Below are 18,014 nucleotides of genomic sequence, written 5' to 3' on the forward strand. Positions count from 1 at the left end.
ACCGTTCATTCCCTGTTTCAATCTTGGTAAGTCAACATGCATAGGCATTCCGCCCTCCTCAAACGGCTGTTTGAACTTTGGGTCATATATCTGATTATTGTAGAGAAACCGGATGAGAATTGCAAGGTCATTGTGTCCATCTATGATTGCATTAGAGACGCATGATCTTATTCTAGTTTGTCAGATGGAAACCGCTAAGATGAACATGTATATACCAATAAGTGGGGTGTGACTTAGAATCCGGTTCACTCGTTGCTCGATAGATTGTGGAGAATTGCTGGCTTGCCAGTTGAGTGTGCTTGCTGGTATTATATGAAGAGTGATAAAGATGATCGCGGAGCAGAACGCTAATGCAATCATGTTGATGAGTCGGCTTTTTGAATAATTGTGATGATGAATAGACCGATTTCTAAGCGCGTTTTCTATAGCTATATTTGACTTCTCTGAACATTGAGTTGGCGACTGTTCAGAGCTATGTATACAAAGCAAATCTGCCGGTGAAGGTCGGTTTTCTGTAAACGGGTTCATAATTATTGAAAAAAACAACAACATGCGTTGATGTCGTCTGGGTCTGTCTCCCCAGTTGGGATTGGAAGGAGCGAGGAAGGTGGACATTGACGGTCACGTGACCTGTCAGCATGTAATTAGAAGTAGATGGATCTATTCCGCTTCTGTCATTTTTAGTGGGCCCACAGCTGTGTTTGGCGCGTCACTGTGCGAAGCAGAATCCAGGATATACGAGTTGGCTGGACGGATCGGACAACACTGCATCTTTGAATTTGACCTCATCGTCGCTCCTTCACTTGACTCACAACACACTCACAGGTCCCCAGAATTCTCCCTCATCTACTCTCACTTCAATATCACACCAATAATCCCTCATATCAATAGCTTCACTCTCAGTCTCTACTATTCCACAATTACTGTGTAACACTGAGGCGGCCGACGAAGCGACCAGGATCCCAACGGAAGAAGGAAAAGGAGCACTGTGCACACGCAAGATTCCACTCAAACCGTTATTCGATCCAGCGATTGCTTAACGCAACAATCAATAGCAAAGGGCCTGCCATATACCACGACACCCGTTCTCAGCGCTCGCACATGCACGTTCTGTAGCCAAAGCTTCCTTTGTAGTACGACAACAGACCGCCAGTCATGCCAGGCTTCGCAGATTCGTTCTGGTCATCCGGCGACTATGCTGGAGGTAAGTAATTGTAAACCTCCTGGCGTGCTGAGATCTAATGCTTGGAATAGGCCTTGGTGTTTTGTTTGGTAAACTTCAGCAGGGCGTGGCAGAGAACCAGCAGATTCTTACCATTGCGCGGATGCGAGCTGAAGCCGAGGATGTTTATGGGATGAAACTGGGTGAAATAGGACCGGCCACAGATAGGATAGCTGGCGGATTCTCCCGCGATGATGGAGCCAGTGTGCGGAAGGTTAGACATAGAGTCATGAGGATGGGCAAGTAGTTGAGCTGACTGGATGTTAGGCCTACGATGGTGTCCGCACTGAAATGGAAGAGGCCGCTAAGAACCACCGAAAGATTGCCCAGAGCATTAGAGATCTTGTCGTTGCGCCTTTCACGAGGTGGTGCGACGCACACGAGTCCCGACTACAGAATTCCCAAGACGAGCTGCAGTCACATATCAAGACGCACGATAGGCAGGCCGAGATTGTCAAGAAGCTGAGGAGTCAGTACTTCAACAAATGCCGGCTAGTCGAAGATATTGAGGAGGAGAACAAGCTGGCCTTCCAAGATCCAGAAATGAGTCCGAAACCAAAAATACCCGAGATCAAAGTTCAGGACAAGGAGGAAGAGGAAGATGAGCCACTCGAGATTGCCGATGAATTCTACCAGCCAGAGCAGGTGCGCAAAATTCTGACGCACATCCTGCAGACTGTGAGGCTCGGCGAGACCAAGGTTGCAATTCTGGGCACATACACGAACACCACACCAGGAGCGGATATCGTGGACTACCTCCAGAAGCACATGGGCGCGACTAGCGTCAGCCATGCTGAGAGGATTGGACAGGACCTTATTGGTCATGGATTCTTAAGACTGATTGGCAATGTAGGAAATGAGTTTGCCAATAGTTCAAAGATGTCTTACCAATGGAAGCCAAAAGCTTTCCAGTGGGCGGGTGTTCCGGAGAAGAAGCAGCCTCTTGGTCGAACATTCTCGCTCGCCAACAGTGATACACTGGAATCTCCAGTAGTCGGAACTGTTACCGAGTACCTAGCTGGTTGGAATCCTTTGAACAGTGCCTATCCCAATGAAACACCAGGCGACCGTCTTCGCAGAGAAGCCGCTGAGGCAGACCAAAGATATAAAGCCGGTGTCCGAAAGCTTGACCTATACCGATGTCAGATGGAAGAAGCTATTATTGAGCATCTGAGATATCTAGAGCGCTGCGAGCTGGACAGATTAAAGGCCATGAAAACGATCATCTTGGACTTTTCCGGTACTATTAGCAACGTCATTCCAAGTTTGCAATCTACCGTGGACAAAATGATGCTCTATCAGGAAACTGTCCAGCCGCTTGGAGATCTTCGATATCTCCTTGAGAATTACCGAACGGGTGGTTTCGCCCCAAAAGTTACTGTTTACGAGAATTATTATAACTCTGCCGACGAACAAACCTTCGGTGTGGATCTTGAGGCGCGTGCACGAACAGACAGGAAGCGCGTTCCTACAATCATTACCACTATCTTGACATTTTTGGACAACCGCTACCCAGATCTTGAAGGCGATGAGGCTCGCCGAAGCGTCTGGCTCGTCGAAGTACCACTTTCACAAACTCATCGGGTCCGAGAGGCCTTGAATACCGGCAAGCAATTTAGCGTTGAAACTTTGGAGCCATTTGAAATTCCCATAATTGCCAGCGTACTTAAATTGTACTTGTTAGAACTTCCAGGTGCGTCGTCTTTCTGTGGACTGTGAGCTTCAGCTAACGTTACTCAGATTCCCTTGTCTCGTCACACGTCTATGAAATCATGAAGACCATATATTCCACCCCAGCATCTGAATCATCGGATGAAACCCGCATTTCTGTATTGCAAAATACGCTTAGCCAATTACGTCTAGCTAATATCGCGACTCTAGACGCATTAATGACCCACTTCACCAGACTTATCGAATTGACGTCTGCAGATGAAGCTTATATCGCTGCACTAGCTACCGCATTAGCACCCTGCATTCTGCGGCCAAGGACGGAGACCTCCATGACTATGGAGGAGAAATACTCTTATCGCCTAATTAGGGACCTCTTCGCACATAAAACCGCCATCTTCAGCGAATTGAAGCGTGCCTCATCCTTGACGCATAGTATTAGTGTTGACACTAGGCCAAGAGCAATTAGCACAGATGAGAGCAATCGTAAAGCCAATTTCGAGGCGCGTCAACGTGCTGTAATTGCCGCCAGTGGTCACAGTGGTGGTTCGCGCAGCCGAGCACCTTCTCCTGCACCATCACCTCGTGGCCATCGTCGAGACAGAAGCTCTGGTGGCCCGGAGACAAGATTCCCGGTTCAGACATCACCTACCAATCCAAGAGAAAAGCAGACCGTCGCCAGACACAGTCTTGAGGTTCCCGGAGATACCATCGTTGCCTCTACTGATGCAACTGCAGCCCCTGTTTCCTCATCGGCGCCTCTCCAGAGTATCACCAACGGCTCATCAGATACCACGACCACCAGTGCAACGTACATGCCAGGAATGGACGACGGTATGATGAATGAAGCCATCAGCGCCGAGAAGAATTCTGTCGAGAAACGGAATAGCTTAGGCAGAGCGCCTGCAGCTGTGGGTGGACGATTTGGTGGTCGAAAGCCAGTAGCCTTACGCATGGGGCAAAACCACGACCAATCGAAACGCGACAGTGTTGGCAGTATGAGTGGATATGACGATGGAGTCGGGGAGAAGTTTGGCGTTACTCTTGTTGACAAGCCCATGGATGATTAACGCTAGGATAATTGAAAAGCGTTGTATTCGTGGAGTTAATTACCGGGAGCGTGGAACACTTGGGCCAAGTTGAGGAACTTGTATGTATGTACTATAGATTCCCCGACTATTTGATGTCGAACATGAATGCGATGGTTGATACCCTTCCCCGATTTGCGTGGAGTCCGTTCTATGGAAAGATGCTGCCCTTACAGAGCATGAATAACGATTCACAAACGCATATATATCACAATTAGGAAATGTTTCATTCGTCTGTCGTTGATACCAATGGAAAAAGCACCAACCGCAATTTAGTGATTGCGCGTATGCTAGGTTGTGGTTTATAATGAATCTGTGAAACATGAAAGAACCGCTTTTATATTTTAACTTAAATCCCTGGGCTGTTGACTATATTGATTTCTCCTGATTTTGATTTCCTATCTAGAGATTGTAGTCTGTGGAGGAGAATACTAGAATAACACGCGATACTCTCAGTACAGATATTGTCACATACTGATGGTTCAGCCTGTCTCTGGCCATATATTTTAACAGGCAACGCGTTAATCACTAGACAGATGCTCCTAGCATTCCACGGTGAAGTATCCGCTGGATAATCATCATGAAGTAGAGACACGGGTATATGTGTAGGTTGTCACCAGTTATTGAGTTTTAAAATGTCATTTGTGATCTAACCTTGGTAAAACGGGAAGAAGATCGATTTTGTCATTATGTGGAAGACGTCATGTCACATCGTAAGTCAGTGTATTTTTTTTGGTGGCTAGGTATTTAGGAGTATGATCTTGTGCATACCTTAGATTAGTTAGTCTTGACACTTCATAAAGCTATTTTAGTAGTAAGGTTACCTGGGGAACAGTGCTTATCTATACAGCACGTCCACAAGTAACTACATCATCACATTTACCATTTATGTGTCAAGGCAGTTTTCTTCGGTTGGAATGTCTTTCAGTATTTATAATTGCGCTTCTGGAGGGGTTTCTGTGTCTGACTTGATCGCTAGGCCGATATGTTACACAACAAGAAAACCTGTCAAATGTCATGGGATTGTTGATCATACTGGTTTGTTTTGGATCAAAAAATACATTGACAAGATTTGAGGGGGATTGTGCACACATTTGGAGTGGATAGTGGATCCATGATTTACCTGGGCTGTCTCGAAGGAGTCACAATGCTAGTATCCAATGTAAGATTACCTCCTTGAGAAATATATTTGATCCGCTTAAACACTTGTCACTATAACACTGTTGATAGTATGCAGATGAATTAGGATTCGGATTTCTTCGATTCATGCATTGACGGCGGGCAATGTATGGCCAGAGAAAGAAGTCCGAACGAATGCATTATATCAAATCAAGTGCTCGTTCTTACCGTCCACAAAGAATGGTGACACCTGAAAGCAGTGATTAGGGTTGATTGCAGAAGTCGCACGTGCCGAATAATAAAGGGGAAGGGGTTACAACAGAAATAGCTTGAAATGCAGGAGCAATGTAAATAAACATAAATAGAAGCGCGATTGTGTCGAATCCTAGACTAAAGATGCATTTGAGCAGAATTTCATTCCAACAGGAGATTTTTGTCGCGTTGAATTTGGAAATTTCGAAGGCGTGACAGGTTCGTGATGGATGGTGCTTGCTAGCATGGACTTCGAGTCAGGAGTCTTGAGTTCATAACCGCTCAAGCTTGACAATTTTCAAAAAGGAGAGATTAAGAAATAATTTGCAGCTAAAAAATGATAAAAATTTGCATATCGGCTTTAATGTGATTCATGACTATATGAAAATAAGGTGAATTGTTGTTGTAGAGTTTCTCGCGCACTTCGTCATCTCCTTTGAACTGGGACTGGACTAGGTCGTCCGAAAGCAGCCTAGGCCATTTCTGGCTGGAACTTCATTCCATCCGACAACCACAGCAAACCTGACCGTCCCGACAACACCTGAACCACCCCATCGCTCCTCAACACCGCCGTCTCTCTTATCCTCGTCATTACATCTGCCAACTTTTGTTGACCTTGTGCCAGATTTATTACCGTCCTTCACCTCCAAACCGCTCGTCGCGAAGTACACGTTAACATCAGATCTGTCCCTCGAGGGCGTCGCGTGGAACACCTCCCTTCTTTCGCTCTGCGCATATACTTGGCCTTCGCCGCTTCAATCACTGCATGCCGTTACCTGAGTCTTATCGCACAGAGACGATGGTCGTTTGGCGGAGGAAGAGGTAGATCGTTCTTTGTGCTACGATGTCTCGTCCTCAAGGGGCCGTGGGCTTCTCCGCATTCTTCCCAGCTGCCACCAAAGCCGCCCGCGAGAAGGCAAAAGAAAGAGAAAAGGTCAAATCTCGCAATTTGGATTCGCCAAGTCTCCGCACTGCGAATACGCAAGCTGTGACCGCGAATTCACAACTTCGTGGGGATGATGCTACGGCCATTCCTGCGTCCGCGGGGGGTAGCAAGACTCCCACAATCTCCAACACAGATACGTCTGTCTTCACAGCAGATGACAACGACAGTGTGCAAGGAGATTTGCTCAATGGGGTGGGCTCAGCAAGTTCACACGCGAGTACAGTATCATCTGTTTTTAGCGCGGCCGCGCTACACTCGAACAAGCCTACGACTGAGGCTTCGCAGAATATGAACACTCTCACACCTGTGACCAATATCGATTCTTCCCCAAATCGAATCACAAGCCCGCAACAACAGAAGATCAGTGACCACTTAAGTGGGCTCACTGCCGATACATCGATTGTCCCGCATGACGTCCCACAAGCGCATTCTGCCCTGGCGGAGCATGAACTCCCAACACCGAGAACATTCGCTCGAGACCCGAATAAAACTGTGCAAGGCTACAAGCGTACATATGATCAGCATACCTTTGCTATCAAAGGCATAAAAAAATATGGAAAAGAAAAGGAGTTTGGCTTGGTATGTATAAAATCTGCGGGGAGCGTCATCTTTTTTGTGTGAATGCCTAGCTAATAGCTTTTACAGGAAGAAGATGACGCTCCCCCAGATCCGCGACTAGCCAAAGGTGGCAGATTGGGATATATCAATACCAATTTCCACTTGGCACGATCTCAATTTCTCCAAGCGCCAGAAATCCTACCTCGTTACAAATACGACCCAAAGACGTCTTTAATTTGTCCTCCAACACAAGTGGTTGTCATGGGATTCGATCCTCTTCACAATTTCTCACATGTCACTGCCTACTTTTCAGCTTTTGGTGATATCGCGGAGAGCAGCAACAAGCTTCATCCCGAGAATGGCAGCTGCCTGGGATTTGGCACGTTCCGTTACAAAGATAAATATGAGAAAGGTGTGGTAAGCATCTCTGCTATACAAGCTGCAAGAGTTGCGGTCAATAAGGCACATGGCGCACGCATTGGTAGCAATAATGTAAAGGTAGGATTTGATCCGGATGGCAGAAAGAGCCGGCGCATGCTCGAAGATGTTCTTGTTAGACACAGTAAACCACCGCCTCCACCTGCACCAGTCGCTGCTCCTGCGCCAACCTTGCCGAAACCCGCTGAAGGCGCCAAAACCTCAGGACCACCACCGACCGCTCCAAAAGGCCCTGCGGCGTATGCCAATCGAGTCCCTCGAGCGTTTGTTCCTGCGGTCGTACCGACGAAGCCTAGGGCCCAGCAGATGATGGAAAATGATGAGCCACTTTCCCTGAAACTTGAACACGAACCGTACCTTTTTGTTTCGAAAGAATCAGTGCCGATCTTGGCAGCTACCGTACCGCATCTGCGAAAGAAGTTGCGAAAATTTGGGGAATTCGATGTACAAATCGATCGATACGGGTACTATGTTATCTTTCCGGCAAACTCGTATGGCAGGGCGGATGCCGAGCGATGCTATAGGATGAACAACGGAACCCAGTTTTTTAACTATGAGTTGATGATGAAGATCTACCCATATGGCACGAACGGATCTCGACCCAACGCAGGGCGAGCTCATGAACCAGTTCGCAGACGTAGTCGAAGTCCACCCCGACGCGAGATCGAATTACGCGAGAAGCAAGATGCAATCGATCGCAAGATTGAGGACGCAGCCGACCTAGAGGAAGAGATCAAAGAGCGCGCAAGGAACTTCGATCCTTCTAAAGAGGCTGTTGAGGTTATACGGCGGCAGATGAAAGAGCAATTGCTTCAGTATATTCGCAAGGAACTTGCCGATCCTACTCTCCATACCTTTATGGATCCAGCAAACCACACTTCGAGGCGTCGCAAGTACAATATTCCTGATCCGGAAGGCTTTAAGCCTGCTTTTATCGACACAGATGACGATACGGATGGAAGTCCTATTGGAACTCCTAATTCTCGAAGTGGTATCATGGAACGTGGAGGTGGTGTATCGAAGGTTATGAATCTTAATGCACTTGGTCGGATTAAGTTGAACAAAAAGAACAAGAACCTTAATGTTGGTTTCAAAGATCCTTTCGCCAGGAAACGTGCAGAAAGTAGGAAGCCGGTGGTCAGACCTCTTGCGCATCGATGGATCGAAGAAGACGATTCCGACGAAGAGCCAGAAGACCGCTCTCGTGCAATTTTTACCGAAGAACCTGAATCAAGATCTCGCAGCCGGATGAGTTCAGATGACGAATCGTCTGACAACGAAGAAGTTGGTCCCAGTGTCGACAGAGATCTATCAAAGGATGATTCCAGATCGATTGACACAAGGGATGAAGATTCTGCAAGCGATGCAGCTTTTGTTGTTGGAGATTCTCTTGTTCCTTCAAAGAAACGCAAACTTGACCTGCATGTTGAAGCAGCCTTAAAGCGACAAAAGAAGACTGATGAGGAGCTATTCGGTATCGATGCTGATAAAATCGAGAGCGAATTCCCGTTATCTGCGTCAACTGTTGATGAAGATATTGCCATGACCGACATAGACGGCGTGCTCAGATCTCAAGCCGATGCTCTGGAGCATACGAAGAAAGCAAAGGCTGTGAAGAAAAAGAAATCGAAGAAGCAAATATTTGAAGAGCGAGAGGCCCTCAAAAAACAACAAGAAGGCGTCTACATGGAGGAGCTTCTTCAGCCATCTAGCGATGTACATGAGATTGAGCTCGATGATGACGAGGACGTTATTGAAAAGGCTCCCGTGGAGACTTCTGTCGACTGGGGCAAGTCTTTGCATCACCCAACTGCTACGGTTGTCGACGATTTCCGAACCATTATTGATTTGGATGGGCTCCGCACTATCCTACGAGATGACGAAGATACTCCTATTGCATTGGAACTATTTCGGTCCAAAGCCTCGAGGTTATCAAAGTCCCAATCGCCTCGACCAGTTGTCAATGTGCAAACATGGTCGTGGCAGCAAGATCAAATCAAATCTCTCAATCGTGGTGGGGTGTGCGGGCCCGTGACGACCGACACTGCTGTCGAAGGTTACTACGTGCGCAACAAGACAGGTTGTGCTCGTACTGAAGGATACACAAAGATCCTGAACGACACCAAATCCAAATACCTCCCACATCGAATCAAAGTCCAGAAAGCCCGCGAAGAGCGCGAAGCCCAGGCTTCCAGGGCAGGCAAAGATATCGTTGCTGAAGCTGCCGAAGCTGCCAAAATGGCTGCAGAGAAATTGCAAGCGAAAGGGAATTCACGAGCGAGTCGTGTCAATAACCGACGTTTTGTGGCAGGCCTTGAAGATCAGAAGAAGGCTCTTGGGGGCGAATCTGATGCCCTGCGTTTCAACCAGCTTCAGAAACGTAAGAAGCCCGTCAAATTCGCTCGTTCGGCAATTCACAATTGGGGCTTGTATGCTATGGAGAACATTGCAATCAACGATATGATTATTGAATATGTGGGAGAAAAGATCCGACAACAAGTTGCGGACCTTCGTGAAAACAATTATCTACGAAGTGGCATTGGCAGCAGTTACCTTTTCCGAATCGATGAGAATACTGTTGTAGATGCAACCAAGAAGGGCGGAATCGCAAGATTCATCAATCACAGTTGTATGCCGAACTGCACGGCCAAAATCATCACCGTGGAGAAAAGCAAGCGAATTGTCATTTACGCGTTACGTGACATCGCTATGAGTAAGTTTTTCACCGCGTTCAAAGATATCACACTAATATATCACAGATGAGGAACTCACCTACGACTACAAATTTGAGCGTGAGATCGGGGCTACCGATCGTATTCCTTGCCTCTGTGGAACAGTGGCCTGTAAAGGTTTCCTTAATTAATATTTCCTTGGTCTATCAACGACATGTAACCCAACTTCTTTTGAAAGACGGCTTTTATCGACGACGAATTTATTTCGATTTACATTCCGGAGTTGTGCGGCATGGGAAATCCCACCCGGTTATTTGATATTTTTTCTCTGCGATGCATTCAAACGGCGGGTGGGTTGGGGGCAAAAAAAGTACTCTTTCAACCGAGACCCCTTTTTGCGGCGTTAAATGTGTTTGTTTTTTGATCATGCCCGATTTCGAGAGCTGGACTTGATGTCTCTTGCGTCGGTTTGATCATGGGTAGGGGGCAGCTTTCGGCACTGCTTCATCAGCGGCTTGGGTGATTATAAATGGGGGGGTTGGAGAGGAAGGGGCATTACTGATTGTATGAATAGAAAGGAAGTGAGATGGTCGTTAATGCGTTATATGGCTTGCTAGTCGGTGGATGTAAAAAGATAGCTGGGGTTGATGTGATGGGAGGACTTTAGGTAGTCCCTGAGATATGGAGATGAAAGAATAGATCTTTCTGATGTGGAAACTTGATAAATTTTTTGACTAATCGCTGTGAACATGTGATCCTTTTGTCGATCTAGATTTATAATGTGAAAAATTCCGTAGACATTCTTCCCAGTACATCCGCAACATCTTAGACTACTCATTAACCAGAAGAAAATTTGATGCTCAACACACAAGATCCTGCCAGTGTCCAGGTAGCTTGACACCCAAACTCAACTTTATTTTCCGGCCCCTTTTATCTTTCCGTAACGCCAGAGCATAGATCATCCGGGTATCATCAACCAATATATCCACCCTTCATGCCTTCCTCCAAATATTCCTTCCCCATCGCCTTTCCCTCTCTCATTCCTGCGAAACCAATACCCCATCCCATCCACCTCACCACTCTTCCTTCAACTCGACCACCTCCTTCTCCCCCCGTCTTTCCTCGCACCTCGACCCATCCACCTTCCCCACCTTTCTCCCCCTTTCCTTATAATCTGCACCCGTGCCATCCTAAACCAAATGATTCGGCAACAAGAAATTCGCAATCCCTTCTTTGATCTTGTACTCGTGTCCGCAGTTCCCACATACCAGACTCCCCTCGCTGATCTGCGTCTCGAATAACAGATTATGTAATTCTTTTAACATCGTGGGGTTTGTGCTTAATTCCTCGGTCGTCGGTGGTGTGGGCGGCAGAGCGGGGAATCCTAACTACAGCGTAACGCAGTTAGCATGCTGTAGATGGGGTTCGGATCGGGTTGGAGGGAGATGGGGATGGGTGTGAGAAAAGGAAAGGGGAGATTACTTCTGTAGCGATAGTCGACAACGCACTCCAATCCAGCCGCGGCAGTACATTGGTGATGAGTAATTCGTTCAGCGCGATGGTGTCGGTTACTAACTCGCAGTCTTTTGGGTGGAGGGGGAAGGATAAGCTGCTGGATTTGCAGGCTTTTACGGCGCAGGTTAGGAAGTTGAGGGTTAGGAGTTTCATTTTGGAGGATGGTGGGAGGTTTGTGGTGGTGGGTGTGAGGAGGTGATGGGAGGAGGGGGAGGGGAGGTGATGGGGAGGTGATGGAGGTGATGCGGTAGGTGTATGGAACTTTTTTTGAGGATGTGGGGTTGGGCGGAGATTAGATTAGATTAGATCGAGGTTGTTGATTGGTGTAGGACCAGAGATCTTCAAACCACCTTGTATAAAGTATATACTGGCCGCCTTTTTTAGCGCTTTATGGTCTGCGTATTAATATTATTTTGTAGGTCCTCGAAGGCGAAATATTGAGAGTCTAGCAAACGAAGCAAATAGTTGCCTAGTCCAAAACCAAATTTCTTTTTAAATGTGGGAATTTCGTATTTTTCGAGAAGTTAAAGCATGAAACCTTTTGTTAACTGCATATTTTTCTCTGAAGCTACCGTCACTTGTCTATTGCAGACTAAGTTTAAAATTCCCACCAATCTTTATTTTGTATTAAGGTTACTCTTGGCTAGAGAAAGACAGAAGCAGTACCTATAAATATGGGAAACGCAAGATGCACTTGCAGTCCAGAAAATAAAGCTTGCCAGCTTATCACATGTTATTATAAAACTGTATTACAGAGGACAGTCAAGATTCTCGAGTTCTTGATCGACATATCAAATACAGAACATTCAGCTTGAGAAAATGAAAGCCACTCCCGTTTCCAGCTGAATCAAGAACCGCCAACTTGCAAAGGACTAGACGCCAAACATCTAAACTATCTGTTATCAACTTTAGCTGCGTTTCAATTTCTTGATTAGACCACGTGTCCCATCTCAATCGATCCAAACCCATATCACGATCGAATCACCACTCATGACGTTGCACAGCTGCATGCCACGTCCAACGAACCTGCGAAAAATCAAAACATCAACTGCAGCAGGATTGCGCGATAAGCTGTTATTTTAGGAGAATTTACCTTTTCAATTTTCCGATTTCTGTGGGATCAAGCGTCGCGCTCGGGTACGTCTACTATCAAGATAGGTTTAGCAGCAGAGTTCGGCGGGCAATAGTGTCAGGGGCAGAGGCGAGACCACGACTAGTTTCTGAAACTATTCGTAGAGGTGCAGCTACGTGATCGTGCATATTTAATACAAGATGGATGTCCTGTCTTGAAATTTCTGAAAACGAGGGAACTTGCAAAAATCTATGTTTTCTCAGTGTTGATGTTGAACTCGTCGTTATGACTTGTCACGATCCCATCAGATGCAATGCGTGCTTTGATACGATAGCAGGCGTTCCTATATCGATGCCAGTTGTCAGGAATATCTACTCTCGTCAAAGCAGTCCTGATGCATCACCAGCTCGTCCAGCAGCTACATCAGCAGAAGTCTTTTCACCGGCTCCTCCATCCTACGAAGAGGAAGATCAAAATCGAGACCCAGCGCAAACTCCGCTGTGGAAAGCAGATATCCTAGTCTATCTCGCGGGCAAAGGTCTCGTCCACTCTCAAGAGCGCGAAGTGTTCGAATCAGAGGAACAGATGGTTAAATATCATGAAGATCGGAAGAGGAAAGCAATGATTTGGTTTATGGTCGGGAAGAATCAGAGAAGGGAAAATCTGTTGGATCTGTGCGGAAGAGATAAGAGTGCTCAGGATGTTTGGAGACGGTTGTGTGAGAGAGTTGGTGGTGGGAAGATGATACCGCTGCCGGAATTGTGATGGACTTTTTGGGTTGGGAAGTTCGGGTTTGGGTTATAGATGAAATAATACATGATGGGATATATGATGGCGTTGGGTTGCTGGGTTGAAGTGTTCATAGATTCTATTCGGGGTTTTTGGATGGGGGATCGCTGTGCTGTGGCCGCCAGCTGATCTGAGAAAGGGACGGATTGGAAGATAGTGGAAGCCTCAAGGGTTCAAAACTGGCTATACAGTTTGTAAATAGCGACATATTAGTTCTGGATTATTTAAGTATATATCAATAATGTTAATCATTTTTCAAAAGTCTATGAACTTTCGTTTTCTTTTCTCTGCTCACCAAGGAATCCTGCCAACCTTTATCGGCCCGGCTGTTGTCCAAGCTGAAGTTGATTCCGGACAAAATTTTCTACATGAACGACAAGTATCTAGACCCAAGCAAGACAATATACTTTACTAGATGGCTCTTTTATAGTAATACGCATCCTCTTATTGCATGTCTCAACATTATAGCTATAACCCCGAAGATAGTAAATCACGTGATCTACACGTCGGCGTTAAGATCGTTACGCTCGATTCGAGAGTCGGGACAGGTATTGTCCGCCATTACTTCGTCCAGCACAATCCAACATGCAAGAAAACTTCTTGATCTTATCCACGGATCGTAACTCGTCCTTCTCCCTATACCCAACAGGATAGAGCTGCGCAGCCTACGCTAAATACTCCACACCGAGTCACCGAACCCCATTCCCAGCCTCCCAGTTCATCACACCTTGCCCCTTTGTTTACCGAACCCCAATTGCAGGCATTTAAGCGAGTACGTATATGTCGCTGGCGATGTTGAGGCTGAGATAAACGTTTCGAGTGGTCGTTGTCGCCTTTCTCCACTATGTGTTGCCTTGTTTGCAGCCTAGAAGGATGGGGATTTGATGTATGGTAATGTTGCCATGTGAGTCAATTTGACTTTGTTCGTGGGTTTAAGACGATGGTGAGCTCACTGTTGGTTTGATATTTGAATTTGGGATATTACTTTGTTTATCTTTTTTTTTCCAATTGCAATTGTTCTTGTACGCTAGAAACCATCGCTATGGGAGTTGAAGAGAAACCCGAAACACAGGTTGAGGGTGAGCAGATACTCGTAGAGGTTGACTCATCAGATGGGGGTATAAATACCCCCAGTAGCGAGGAAAGCCATGGAGACGATTCAACTTCTACAGAACCAACAATAGACAATTGCGAACAGAATAGCAGTACTTTGAATAGCAGTACTTCAACTACAACAATGCCTCTGGAAACAGAAGAAATCGTTTCAAAGGATGCCGTACAAATTGCCGCTACTTTGGAAATCAACGATGGAGAGAATCCAGCATCCAACACTTCAGCAGCTCTTGAGGACGACCGAGTCACAACAACAGTCTCGAATGTGGTATCTGAGCAGGATATTCCGCAGACTGACAACGACGAGAATGAAACCAAGATCAATCCCAAGGACTCAAAAGCGCTTCGCATCAACAGTGATGGTGAACCGGACGGGAAAGCTGAAGGAGTCGACAATGTGGTAGACAGTGAGCAAGAGGAAAAAGGCCAAGCTCAACCATCTGAAAAGGTGGACGAAGCAGATACAACAAATCTCGATAGCCAAAAGGCTAAAAGTGACGAAGAAGTCCAAAGCGACAAAGAAACGAAAGGTGATGATGACACGAAAGGTGATGAAGACAACAAAAGTTCCCGTGACGCCACAAGTGAGGAAGACGTCAAACCTGCAGAAGAGGAAAACAAATCAATTGATGATGAGTCAAAGGCTTGTGAGGAGTCCGAGGATAAGGAAGATCAACAAGATAAACCCTCTGATGAGACCGCCGAGGAACAAGAAGACAAAGCTTCGGATGCTGGTACGGAGAAGGAATCAGATGAAACTGTAGAGGAAAACAAAGACGATGCTTCAGACGCTGGCACCGAGAAGACCTCGGAAGAAGAGCACAACGATGCAGCATCTGAAAAATCCGATGAATCCGTACCAGACCCACCACCGCCGACGCCTGATGACATTTTGAAGGAAATTGATGCAATGGTTGGTCTCGTGAACTTTAAAGCACATTGCCATAGCTTGAAAGCGATGGTAGAGACAGCTAATCGTCAGGAAATTGATCTCAAGAAACACAACTTCAACACAGCCTTTTACGGAAATCCAGGAACAGGTCAGAGCTCATTCTTCTATGATATCCCCATTGCTATTAGGAGTATGCGCACGGCAATCGCATTGACTGACACCTGCTAGGAAAAACAACCGCTTCTCGATTATATGCTAAACTTCTCACGGCACTAAAGGTGGTTCGTGATAGCGTTAGATCTATGAGAGCCATGGAGGTTGTCCGTGTCGAAGGTATTACTGGTACTTCCAGTCTTCTCAAAAGACTAGAGGAAAATGGTGGAGGTGTAAGTACACCCTGGGTGGTCATAAATTCTTACTAAACGATCATACCAGGTTGTCTTCATTGACGATGCTGACCAGATGGCCGAACGTGAGAATCATGTTCAAAACTTACTTGGCGAAATTGAGAATTATCAAGGCAAAATTGTTTTTCTCTTCGCTGGGTACAACGATGAGATGGAAAAACTTCTTGGATTCAATCCAAGTGCCCGAGACCGAATCCCAAATGCCATAAAGTTCAAGGATTATGAGAATGACGAATTGCTCAAAATGTTTGGAGACCTGGTTCGATCACGTTTTGGGGATAAGATGGTGATTGAAGGGATGCATGATGGACTCTATACAAACATTCTGATTAATAGGTTGGCGGGTAGCAGAGGTACTGATGGCTTTGGCAATGGCAGCGCTGTTAAGTCGGCTCTTGCTAAAGTTCTTGAGCGTCAAGCCGATCGGTAAGTATCTGCCTGAGACCTATTTCGAACAGAACTGACCTCCAACAGAATTCGAGAGGCAAGGCTCAATAACGAAGAGCCAGATGACTTTTTCTTGACTAAAGAGGATTTGATCGGCCCACCTCCAAAAGACGCTCTCGCTACCAGCAAAGCTTGGGCAGAACTCTGTGAGATGGTTGGAATTGAAGAAATTATCTCGGCCATAAGATCACTCGCATATCAAGCAGGGTTGAACTATCAACGAGAACTCCAAAAACAGCCGCCAATGCAAGTCAGCCTCAACCGTCTCTTCCTAGGCCCTCCTGGAACTGGAAAAACCACTGTTGGAAAGCTTTACGCTCAAGTTCTTGCCGACCTTGGATTACTTTCTAGCTCAGAGATAATGGTCCGCAACCCAAGTGATTTGATTGGCAAGTGGATTGGTTGGTCTGAAGATGCTACCAAGTCCGTACTCAACGCCGCCAAGGGTAAAGTTCTTATTATCGATGAAGCACATATGCTTTATCCAGGAGGCAAGCAATGTAACAAAACCGACATATTCCGCATCGCAGTCATCGACACTTTAGTCTCGCAAATCCAAAACACACCAGGGGAAGATAGATGTGTTATTCTCATGGGCTACACCGAACAAATGCTTACCATGTTCGCAAACTCCAATCCAGGACTCGCACGTCGCTTTCCAATGGAAGATGCTTTCAACTTCTACAACTTCAGCGTCCCCCAACTAGGCGCCATCCTCGACCAAAAAGTCCACAAACAAGACCTCATCATGACGCCCACCGCCCGCGAAATCGCCATCCACATGCTCACCCTTTCCCGCGACCGACCCAACTTCGGCAACGGCGGCGAAGTCGAAAACCTCCTCACCCGCGCCAAACTCTCATCCCAAAAACGCACCGTCACATCCTTCACATCCACCTACACAACCACAACCCTCGAACCCCAAGACTTCGACAAAAACTACCACCGCATCCTCACCCGCGGCGCCTCCCCCGCGCACCTCTTCGCCAACACCATAGGCCAAGAAGCAATCGCCGCGCAATTCGAGTCCTACGCGCAGATCGTCTCGGGCATGCGTCTCCATAACATCGATCCACGTCCGCACATCCCATTCACATATATCTTCTCCGGGCCGCCAGGCACAGGGAAAACTACCACCGCGCGCAAAATCGGGCAGATCTTCTACGACATGGGATTCCTAGCCGCGCCCGACGTGCTGGAATGTTCCGTCTCCGACCTCGTCGCCGAGTATCAGGGTCAGACGGGGCCGAAGGTTATCGATCTCCTGGAGTCCGCGCTAGGTAAGGTTTTGTTCGTGGATGAAGCATACAGACTCGCTGCCCGCGGTGCTTTTACCGAGGAAGCGGTCAGCGAACTCGTGGATTGCGTTACGAAACCTAGGTACGCCGGGAAGATCGTTATTATCCTCGCGGGCTACGCGGAGGATATGCGTGCGCTATTACGCGTTAATAGAGGGTTAGCGAGTCGCTTCGCGACGGAGATTAGTTTTGAGGTTATGCCGCCGGGTCAGTGTTTGAGCTTGTTACGGCAGAGGGTTGGGGAGCTGGGAGTGAGGATTGGGGAGATGGATGGGAGGGAGAAGGGGGTTGTGAGGGGGTTGTTTAGGGAGTTGGCGGGGACGCCGAGTTGGGCTAATGGGAGGGATATTGAGACGTTGGGGAAGATTGTGGTTGGGTTTGCGTTTAAGAGGGAGGCTGAGAGGGGAGCGGCTGGGGATTTGGTGGTCGGGTGGGAGGAGTTGGTGGGGATTATGCGGGAGATGCTTAGGGAGAGGGAGAGGAGGGGGTGAGTGTGGTTTGAGTTGTGGGTTGTGCTT

At 47.0% G+C, this 18,014-nt stretch overlaps 5 protein-coding genes across 5 annotated transcripts; 4 read left to right on the plus strand and 1 right to left on the minus strand.

Annotated features, from left to right (window-relative positions):
- Positions 1-180: 180 nt before the first annotated feature.
- Positions 181-360, minus strand: GLAREA_05907 (uncharacterized protein; the record flags this gene model as incomplete). Its single annotated transcript, XM_008081321.1, has 1 exon — positions 181-360. The coding sequence occupies one exon, from the start codon at positions 358-360 to the stop codon at positions 181-183; it is 180 nt and encodes a 59-aa protein (XP_008079512.1).
- A 795-nt stretch (positions 361-1,155) lies between these two features.
- On the plus strand, positions 1,156-3,960 carry GLAREA_05908 (GTPase activation, GAP; the record flags this gene model as incomplete). Its single annotated transcript, XM_008081322.1, has 4 exons — positions 1,156-1,204; positions 1,255-1,436; positions 1,490-2,915; positions 2,963-3,960. The coding sequence occupies 4 exons, from the start codon at positions 1,156-1,158 to the stop codon at positions 3,958-3,960; spliced, it is 2,655 nt and encodes an 884-aa protein (XP_008079513.1).
- A 2,233-nt stretch (positions 3,961-6,193) lies between these two features.
- On the plus strand, positions 6,194-10,154 carry GLAREA_05909 (SET; the record flags this gene model as incomplete). Its single annotated transcript, XM_008081323.1, has 3 exons — positions 6,194-6,874; positions 6,941-10,004; positions 10,051-10,154. 3 exons carry the CDS (start codon positions 6,194-6,196, stop codon positions 10,152-10,154), a joined length of 3,849 nt encoding a protein of 1,282 aa, XP_008079514.1.
- A 2,681-nt stretch (positions 10,155-12,835) lies between these two features.
- Positions 12,836-13,315, plus strand: GLAREA_05910 (uncharacterized protein; the record flags this gene model as incomplete). Its single annotated transcript, XM_008081324.1, has 1 exon — positions 12,836-13,315. The coding sequence occupies one exon, from the start codon at positions 12,836-12,838 to the stop codon at positions 13,313-13,315; it is 480 nt and encodes a 159-aa protein (XP_008079515.1).
- A 1,066-nt stretch (positions 13,316-14,381) lies between these two features.
- GLAREA_05911 (P-loop containing nucleoside triphosphate hydrolase) lies at positions 14,382-17,987 on the plus strand (the record flags this gene model as incomplete). The annotated part of the gene is made up of 4 exons (XM_008081325.1): positions 14,382-15,534; positions 15,573-15,730; positions 15,780-16,177; positions 16,226-17,987. 4 exons carry the CDS (start codon positions 14,382-14,384, stop codon positions 17,985-17,987), a joined length of 3,471 nt encoding a protein of 1,156 aa, XP_008079516.1.
- Positions 17,988-18,014: the final 27 nt, after the last annotated feature.

This window comes from Glarea lozoyensis (genome assembly GCF_000409485.1).
Source record: "Glarea lozoyensis ATCC 20868 chromosome Unknown GLAREA15, whole genome shotgun sequence".
Taxonomy (NCBI): domain Eukaryota; kingdom Fungi; phylum Ascomycota; class Leotiomycetes; order Helotiales; family Helotiaceae; genus Glarea; species Glarea lozoyensis.